The 9,886-nt window shown below is 36.5% G+C and overlaps 1 protein-coding gene across 2 annotated transcripts; it reads left to right on the forward strand.

The window, feature by feature from the left end:
• The first annotated feature begins 4,111 nt into the window (after positions 1–4,111).
• On the forward strand, positions 4,112–7,719 carry LOC149215440 (uncharacterized). 2 transcript variants are annotated; one of them, XM_089392620.1, is made up of 2 exons: positions 4,112–5,302; positions 6,972–7,719. In XM_089392620.1, exon 1 carries the CDS (start codon positions 4,304–4,306, stop codon positions 5,240–5,242), a length of 939 nt encoding a protein of 312 aa, XP_089248746.1. In that variant the 5' UTR covers positions 4,112–4,303; the 3' UTR covers positions 5,243–5,302; positions 6,972–7,719. The 2 variants fall into 2 exon arrangements, with proteins under 2 accessions (XP_089248746.1, XP_089248745.1); XM_089392619.1 differs by having other exon boundaries at positions 6,969–7,718.
• Positions 7,720–9,886: the final 2,167 nt, after the last annotated feature.

The following is a 9,886-nucleotide window of genomic DNA, read 5'->3' on the forward strand; positions in this document are numbered from 1 at the left end:
AAGCGGAAGTGGAGAAGGTGGATCTTCAAAGACTTCTTCCTTTTCAGGCTTGGGATTGGTGGCCCTTAGGTTTTTGGATCAATGAGGAGATTAGCTAGGGATCCAAAAGAGTTGGAGGAAGAGGGCTGAAAGGTCCTAGTTTGAGGCGTGGGGTTGACATTGGAAGATGAGGGAACAAAAGTAGAAGGTCCATAATGAAGGTGCAAAGTTTGTTTAGTGGATTTATTGGGTTCGCTGGAGTTTTTGCGCCTGACAATTTCTCATTGTGCTTCGTCAGTCTATTGTGATTCATCTACTGGTTGCTTTGGACATACCTTGCATTTGAAAGGAAGTTTCTTGTAGTCAAGATGCTGGATGTGCGTCTGGTTGTCTACTTTTATCTTCATTGCCTCTGGGAGTCCTCTGGCTAGATCAAATTTTACATAGATCCTTGCACATGCATGCATGTTCTCCTTTGGTTCTCTTCGATAAATATATTTTCTGATTGCATAACCTATGGTTCTCACTGGTTCATCTCCCCAATAGTGAAGAGGAAGGTGGGGAAGACAAACCCATATTGGGACTGCACTGGGGATGTCAAGCTCTAGATCGAAGTTTGGAGTCCATCTATTTAGATAGAGGTCACTCGAATCCAAGAAGTATGGTTTTTTCCTGAAGATTAGATCATGATCTTCCTAGGATTCAAAGTAAAAGGTGAAATATCCTTTTCCATAAAAATGCACTGACATTTGCCCTTGGATTTTCGGAGGCCAATTGCGTTCAATCCATTTTTGCACAATTTTTGGCGAGGGATAGAGTCCAGTGAATTGACCGACCAATCCTCTCTCAGCAAGAGAGAAAGCAACTTTGAGGGGGATTGTGGGAGGCAGATCTAGAGTCAGAGATTGAATCCAACCGTTTGACAAATTTTGACATTGATGGGTGATCATGAGGCGGTCCAAGCATTAGAGATGAGGTTCGAGAATGAGCGAGCTGCAGGATTGGGTGGGGGAGGAGGAGGAGGGGGTCGCCCCCTGGAGTGGTCTCTGGAGGGGTTATGGAGTTTCTCTGAATCAGAAGACAAGGTCGGTCAGTGCTACAATTGCTTCAAAGCTTTAGAGTGCTCCACAATGCTTCCATGTTCGATATTTTGCTTATTCTAAACAAATTATTTAAATTTTTAGATCTTAATTTATTATTACGTATCTCAGTCCCAAACCGACTTTTTGTGTAAATAAGAGTTCCTCCTCGTTGAGCACTAAGTTGTTACAACAAGAAAGATGGAAATATTAGTCTAGAAATAATAGTGTGAATGAGGCTTATAAGGTGGCACTTGTAGCAAAGTTTAAGAGCAAAGGGAAAAAAACAAAGGAAAGAGAATGATGGTGGTAACTATTGAATTGATTTTGTTGTGTCGAGGGTCAGAGAAAAATATAGGGTTAGAGGAGGATAAATCTTAGCTTGATTTTGTTGTGTTGACTGGTAGAGAAAAAACATAGGGTTATAGGAAAGGGAAATGTCCTACTTCAGTGAAGAAGTAAGAACTTAATTATTAAATATGTCTATTGTGCTCCTTATTTCGAAAAAAATCTACTTTTGATGTAATATAATGAATCATAGCCCACACTTACACATATTTTAGTGATGGTTGCTATAGCCCACATCTCCAACATACCTTTATGGACTTTCTTGGAAATCTAGATTTTCTTCTAAATTTAGATCTTTCACTTGAGGGATTATTTTCGTTTCTATTTTGGGAGTGTCCTCTTATAGAAAAGGCATCTTCGTTCTGGCTTTCCATGATTTTTTGTCTCATCTCCTTTGATAACAAGGATGAGACTATTTCATCAAACTAATTGCATTACTACCAATGGAAACAACTGGATATCCCACGAGTTTTGTAGAGAAAATAACAAACTAATGCACTTATCTTCTTTTGAAGTATTAATATCATATATAGTAGTTGACTTACCACAATATTGTAGTCATTTAGATGTTTTTTCACTAAGTCTCCATCCTTCATCCTCAGATTATACAACCTCTTCTACAGGAACAATTTGTTCACTAGGGACTTAGATTGATACAAAGCCTCTAACTTGTCCCACAAAGTCTTTGCCAGAGCTCCCCTTGAAACGTTCGGTAATATTAAATCTAAGAAATATAATTGTATTGTGCTCTTTTCCTTTCGATCCAACTTGATTGAGTCTTTTGTTGACATCCTTGTCGAGCGATACTTGGATCCAAAACGGTCCACTGATCTCTATCCATCAACAAATATTCAATTTTATGCTTTCACATGAGAAAAATCTGCCCATTGAATTTTTCAATCTCTATGCTTGAAATGCTTGCTATTTCCCTTTCACTACAAGAATCACTTCCACATATCTCCCACTATAATAGGGTCTACCACATGTCTGAGCCAAACCCCTTAGCCACAAAGGTGTCCCCTTGGAGCAAAAAATACTCTTATATGTAGGATTTAACTTTGTATAATTAATTATCACAAACAAATTCTTAATAAAATAGAAATGATGCAATGGTAAACACACATATTAACACATATTTTATCTTGGAAACTCAAATTAAGAAAATGAACAAGATTTTTTTCAACATGTTATTATGTATAGTGTTACAATACAACATATATCTTGCAACATCCATAGATCACCAATCCATTCATGCCAGATTAGAATACAACTATAGTTCCTTAAATGAAACTACAACACCATGGGAAAAACCACCATGCGCCACAAAAGTTAACAAAAACCTTATGCTTAAAACCACCAAAAACATATGCAAAAGCCACCTAAAAACTTTTTGGGGCACTGCCCAAACCTTCTAAATAAGGGGAGCTGCTAACCCCCCACTGTGTAGTGTACAACATGTGGTGATAGTCATGTGAAGCATATAACACATATCCAAATGCTTAGAAATTGATTTTATGATAGGTATAAAATGACAACAATGGATAGTGAAAGATGTCCCACTAGAATTGCCTAAGGTAGTTAAGAAGATGAAGTCATAGGATCTATAGTGTAGATTTCGGCTTAAAGACGAGGATGTAGAAAAGCACAAATAGAAAAGTTCTTGGAAACCATATTTAAAAATACTAAAGGGGAAATGGAAGGAATACATTAATAATAAACAACAATACTACTTAGAAATCCTCAACAACTAAGGAGAAATCAAAATGCAAGATTATTTGAAGCTAAACACATAATGGCATGAAAAACATGTGATGATTCAATTAAGAAACAATTCCTTAAATTATGGCATGAAACATGAGAATGGGAGCAACCCAAAGAACCATGGAAAAAGAGGTTATGTGGCATATGTGGGAACAATAAAGTTGAAATAGAACAAGAACTCTTTCTTCAATGCAATGCTTAATCACTCATTAGAGAAAGATCCAAAAGCATTGGAAGGTGCATTCATAAAGAAAGGAATATCACAAAACTGGTTCAAAGACATAAGAAAATAGCCATAATTTTTTTAATAAAAAAATCAACCTGTGTAATAAAAATTCTAAATCTATAATAAATCTTAAATCTAATTTTTTTATACAATATAAATATAAACTAATCATTATATATATATATTTAAATTTTATTTAATCACAATTAATTTTTTATTAAATCACAATTAATTTTTTATTATTTTTATAGAAAATCTTGTAAATCCATTTCAATTTTTCCATGTCTACTGGTTTAGAACCATTAAATAAGATTAAGATGATGAACCAACATTTAGTATACTAATAGTTCAACATTTAGTTCACTAACTATAATTCATCATTAGATGAACCACATTGAGTAATTCTAAAACGTTGATAGGAAAAATTGAAATGTAATTTGTCAGAAATTTTTTGACAATAACATTATGAATAAGTTTGCATTCTAAAAACTTTGTCCCACTAGCTTTCATTTAATTTTTAGTGTTTATAATAAAATTTATAACACACAATATATGTAATAAGAATTTATAATGAATTTATCATCATTATAATTAAGGTTAACTCAAAATATCTCGAAGACAAGAACACTTATATTTTAATTTATTTTTATCTATAAATATTTAATTGATTCCAAATTAAGATAAATCCACGTTGGTTTCCATTCCTGGAGAAATTAGACTCGATGTTTGAACTCGACCTCAAGCTCGCCCACCACACGCCAGTGATCCAATCCTTTGCGCTTTGAATTGGGAATACACGGAAAATATAAATTATTTATGAATCCCTGGTAGGTTGCAAATTTTTGTTTGGTGTCCATGGGTAAAGTCGACGAATCAAACACCGTGAAGGATAATCAGAGAGGCGAAGGCCATGGCCAAACCTCTGACCTTCTCGATTCCATTCAGATTTTCTTCATTGACAGGCAGTGTGCAGTTCTCGAAGGTAGCAGACAACCATTCTAAGTCGATTCTCTCTACGTCGAGCCGCACTAAAATCAGCTTGAAAATTCGATGTGAGAGGAAAGAAAAAGATTTGGGCACGCGGAGGAGCAGAAGAAAACAGAACCCCAAAGACCAGAATGTTCAAATGGGTGGCCTCGGTTTCGCTGTGCTTGGTGCTCTCAAAACTGATCTACTTCCCAAAAACAGAATCGAAAATACCCAAAAAAATACTCAGATAAATGAAGCAGAAAACACTGTAAACGACTCTTCAAATAAACAGAATAAGAAAGGGGAAAAGTCCGAAACAGCCCACAAGGCCAAGAATGATTATAAAGGTTCTTTGTCCAAGGAGTCTGAGGCATTGGGAGCTTCGACATTGAATAGTCACGATGACTTGAAATTGAACTCAGTTGTTGGAACGAGAAAACCTTCTGAATCAGACAACACTATTAACGGTGCGCCAAATAAACATAAAAGCAAAGGGGCAAAAGTTCAAATTCCCCGCAAGGCCATGAATTCTTATAAAGGTTCTTTGCCCAAAGATTCCGAGTCATCAAGGGCTTCAATATTTGATAATAATGAGGATTTGAATTTGAACCCAGTCGTTGGAACGAGAAAACCGTCCTTGAGTGGACAAGACATCCTCATGGCATTGCAGAGGGCATCTATGGAGAAGGCAAAGGAAGCTCGGAGGAACCGAAAGCCAAAGCAGAAGTTGGGAAGCACAATGGACAGCAGTGGACTTTCTGATGTTCGCAAGGGTTTTGGAGAAATTAGGCGTATTGTTATCAAGCCTGAGTGGGCTACCAGGATTGAGAGCCTTGAAAAACGTTTGAAGGAATTGAAGCAGAAAGCAGATTTGACATGAATTTGACAGGATAGACTGGGTTTTCTGTATGGGTTCAGATGAAGAACTCGAAGTTTTCAGGTATGTAGTCTTGGCAACTTTGCGATCGAAAGTAAAAGAAAATATGTAAGTTTTTATGCTGTTGAGATCCCATGAAACAGGGCCATGCTTCTAGCTCTCTTTCGTTAGTTTTATTCTCTTGAGATCACATTCAATGCAAACGTGCCAGCACTCCCTGCATAACTTTATGGAGGGCTATCGAACTATTCTTGCTTATGCTCATGAGATCGGAGCCAAGGCCTCCTGGTTGAGTTTTATACTCTTAAAATCATGGGATTTATACTCTTCAGATCAGAGCCAATAAGGACATGCAAACTAGGATCAAGGGCACAGCGATCACCCCACTCTCCAGTGAATGCCTTGGTGAGATTCTGGTTAAATTTTTTTTGTGATCGATCGCCGTTCTGCACAATCAGACTTGCCACCAAGGTGGAACTGTTCCTCAGAGGGTTTGGCCCTTTTTCAAAAAGTTTAAAAATAACTAGATCACTTGAGACCTCCCGTTTTGAGTGTGCCATATCAAACGTTAGTTCTCTTTGGTTATCTTATGTATAGTTGGAGAACTTAGGTGATTGCCCTGTCCTCCACGACAATGGCTCTTGGTGCACATTTATATGAATTAATAATAAATATAGGATGCATTATTGTGGAAAATAAATGTTAGTTTTGGCATTAGTGCCATTAACAGTTGATGGGCTGTTAACAACATTTACACATTAAAAGGAATGAATTGAACAAAACTAATTGAAAACAGATGCATGTCACTTATATGCGACAGGTAGATAAGAAGGCATGCTTGCAACCCAAAAATTGTTTACACAAACCATTCACAGTATCAAAGTTAGGAGGGGAAGATGGATAGACTCTGTACACTATGCATATTTTACTGAATGCATGCAGACTAGGTTCCAAAAACAGCACTATTATGCTGTGAGCTAATGCTCATGTGGGTAGGTTCTTCAGGGCATGTGGAAGTGGACCTATGGGATTTTATCCTTTCCTTATTTTCTCACCTTTGAGCTGTTTTGTTGGATCCAGTTGGGAAAGGTGAGAGTGCCCCCAGCAACATGGTCATGAGCAAAATTATTGAGAAATTGACAGGGATGATTGAAAATTCTCAAGCAAGTGTGGACCTTGCAAACCATGCATTTGAGCCCTTGAATACATAAAATGTCCTACTCATTAACTCTGGCAAGAATTAGAAGGTTGATGCCTTTTAGTCTTTGCAGTTTATCATTCCTTTATAAATACTTTTAAGAAAGGTAATGTTAACTGTTTGTGACCCAAAGAGCCATTAGTGAGAGTCCCCTGAGTTGCATGTTTAAGCAGACAGAAAATTCCTTGCATAGAATGTGCATGAAACTATATGGGGAGTCATCATTTGTCATTTATATTTGTCAATTGGTTGAATGATTATGAGTAAGATTTGTTTGGTTAGTATCAGAATAAGCACTAAAATTTGGGACTTGGGCTTTGTAATTCAGTTTAACTTGTGTCAACTTGAAACAAGCTCGCTCAGGTTATACCTTTCAAGACCAACCTTTGTACTTTGTGGCTAGCTAACTCGGCTAAGACCTTTCTGCTCTGCATTTAATGTTTACAATCATAGCTAACACATTTAACAGTTGGTTGTGATTTCATTGACCTTCTGCTATAGACCTGATGGTGAAGTTATTTGGCTTGGCAGCAGGTAGTTCTTGCTTTGTTCATGCTTCATGGAGGAGTTCCGCATGGTTGTGGGGATTGCTGCAGTTATTGCTGAGACTTATGTATAACCTATTCTGGTGTAAAGCATAAATAGCTCTCTTTTGATTTAAGCAAGATTCATTTTGTACATGTCTGGTGAAGAAATCAGCTTCTCCGATGAGTCTCAACCGTTGCATTTGATGTTATACATATAATTTATAACTGTAAATTTTGGCTTATTGCTTATTTATTCTTAAAATTATTTATAAAATGATATATAAAGGGGAATCGATTTCTCCCTTAGGCAGTATATCCTATTATATTATAACATACTTCATTCATCACCCAGCATCAGAGTCGGTGTTGCCATTCTGAACCAATCAGATTTAACCTGTGGCGGGTTAAAAGGGCATAAAGAAAACAGCAAGGAAAAAGTGGTAGAAAAGAGAGAAATGTTTATATGTTCCTCTGGATATGTTTGTTATGTGTGGGATTATTTCTACACTTTAGCAATATGTCTAGTACAGGTGAAAAAGCATGATAATTTTCATCAAGATCTGGCTTTCACAGTAAATTTAATCAGCTTTCTTTCATGCTTTTCATTATGCAAGTTCTTTCTCCACTGTCATATCGAAGCTTTGAAAGTGCCATGAACTGACTTGTTAGTTGATATTTTCTCGCAATGAAAAATTTCCTCCATGGTTAGAATCAACAAATGAAAAAGTTATATCTGACTAATTGAGGAATTATCATGCCATATCTTCTTTGAACGGAAATTTGTATCTACCAGTATTGTTGCCAGGATTTGTGATGGATTAACTATTTTGCATTAGCCCTTTGAAACGAGACCATGTTTGGTATGATGAGTACCATTTTGTAACAGTATTTTAAGTCATACTACTCAAATTAATTAACTGGATATCCTTTCCAACATGTGAATTGGTAACTCTATTTGTTTGTTTTGGCAGACTTTTCTCCCACCCTGCAATATAAAAGGTGCAAGTTCTGAAAAACAAAGTAGGACCAACAAATGCAATATTTGAATCTAGAATATCATGTGCTCAAATACGCGCTTTTGTACAGACCATTTAGTTGTAAGATGTTAGCTTCCTGTCATCGAGCAGTCCTTTGTGGCAAGTTCCATAGAAACTTCAAACAACCGGATGTTTTATGTGGGGGCATTGATCAAGTAACGTGACAGTGATTTGTGGTCGATAACATCACCTAGAATTCAAATAGAATATCCTTGTTTTTTAATACAGTTCTCATCTAAAAAAAGATTCAGATTCGATCAGAGTATTTAAGCTTTTGCTTAGTCATGTAATTGTGAGTTTAGCTTTAGCCATTCTTTTTGATGTGATTGTTTGCCATTCTTTGTGGTGGCAAGTGGCATCGCTCCAAAAGAGGGGATCTAGTATGCAAAATAGTCATACAGTGGGACTGGAGGAACCCATTGCTTGAGAGGAGGATTGCACCCCAAAATTTACCACCAATGGCTATAGTGACTGTAGATTCGTCATCACAACAAAGATATGAGACAGGTATGTAGTTTGATAACAAGGCCATCAACATTTGCTCATATTCTGCTTCATAATATTTTGAGGAGGTTTCGCGGTCCATAGAGAGTTATGACTGTCATTAAGCGGCCAAGAAGCCATCCTTCCGTGCATCTCTGTAACTCATAAGTTGTACTTCTAACCTTTCAGTAGAAAGACAAGTAGACAAAAGATGACTGCAGAAACCTGAAAGGAAAGCGATACAGTTGCCAAAAAAGAACCAGTTTTAGGTTCTTAATATGAGCACAATTGACCAGAATGCAAATACCCACAAAACTGGAAAGATGAATTCAAGTACCAAAATTTTGCACTCTATTTCCTCATATATATATATATGTATATATGAGTACAAAATTGTGTTAAGGCGGTAAGCTAGATTTAAAAAAAGCTGAAATACTTGTTTGGTGGAGGTAGGTGGATTGTTATTTAAGATTTACAAAATTTGAAGTACAAAAAGGTATAATATAATCTTTAGATTAAGTCCATTAGACTAAATCTCATCATTTTTTATTCCATCAGATATATATATAGCCGCCAGATATATATATAGGTACAAAGTTGTGTTAAGTGGGAAGTTAGATTTAAAAAACTTGAAATGCCTGTTAGCTGGAGGTAGGCGGATTTTTACCTAAGATTGACAAAATCTCAAGTAAAAAATGATATAATATAATCTTAGATTAAGTCCACTAGACCAAGTCTCATATCCACTAGATTAAAGTCTAATCATTTCCTCCATACTTAACAGAAATCTGTTTACAGTTTTTATAAAAAATCGGGAAACTGGTACTCAATTGCTCACTAGGACAATCGGGAAACTGGTACTCAAATGCTCACTAGGACAACCGCTTGGCTTGGGTGGGTAAAGTGTCTTTAAAATCCACCAAATAAGTGGTGTTTTGACATTCTCAAGTAGATCTGGAGAAGAAATCAAATGATGTGTTTTCAGGCAGAGAAAGCTGAAAATCAGGGATGGCTTCTTTAGGATGTGTGATGGGAACTGCTTCCTCCAAGTGGAAAGGTTAATACTTGTTCAGCTTATTGATATTCACCACATCATGGATACCTAATTGAGGTGGAAGGTCCTATTTGAAGGGATTGGGACCCACCTTCTCTATGATGGTATATGACTCATATTGGATTGGTTTGAGATTGTGATGTTGTTGATTTTGAGCATGTTTTAGTCCAAATGAAGCCAAATTCTACCACCAACTTGAAAATGAGGAGGTATTTGATGTCAATCATGTACTACCTTGTACTTGGCTTTAACATGCTCTAGTTTATCATAGATTTTGGCCAAGTTTTGTGTAAAATATGAAGCCTTATCTTGCTCCTTTTGTTGGTGGGATGTGGATGTAGCAAGGGG

The sequence above is a fragment of the Pinus tabuliformis genome, chromosome 1_1 (genome assembly GCF_031772625.1).
Source record: "Pinus tabuliformis cultivar Carrire ecotype Pingquan chromosome 1_1, CPIR1, whole genome shotgun sequence".
Classification (NCBI taxonomy): Eukaryota; Viridiplantae; Streptophyta; class Pinopsida; order Pinales; family Pinaceae; genus Pinus; species Pinus tabuliformis.

Excerpts from the sequence above, each read along its gene's own strand:
- LOC149215440 (XM_089392620.1), top strand. The coding sequence starts at position 4,304 with ATGGCCAAACCTCTGACCTTCTCGATTCCATTCAGATTTTCTTCATTG.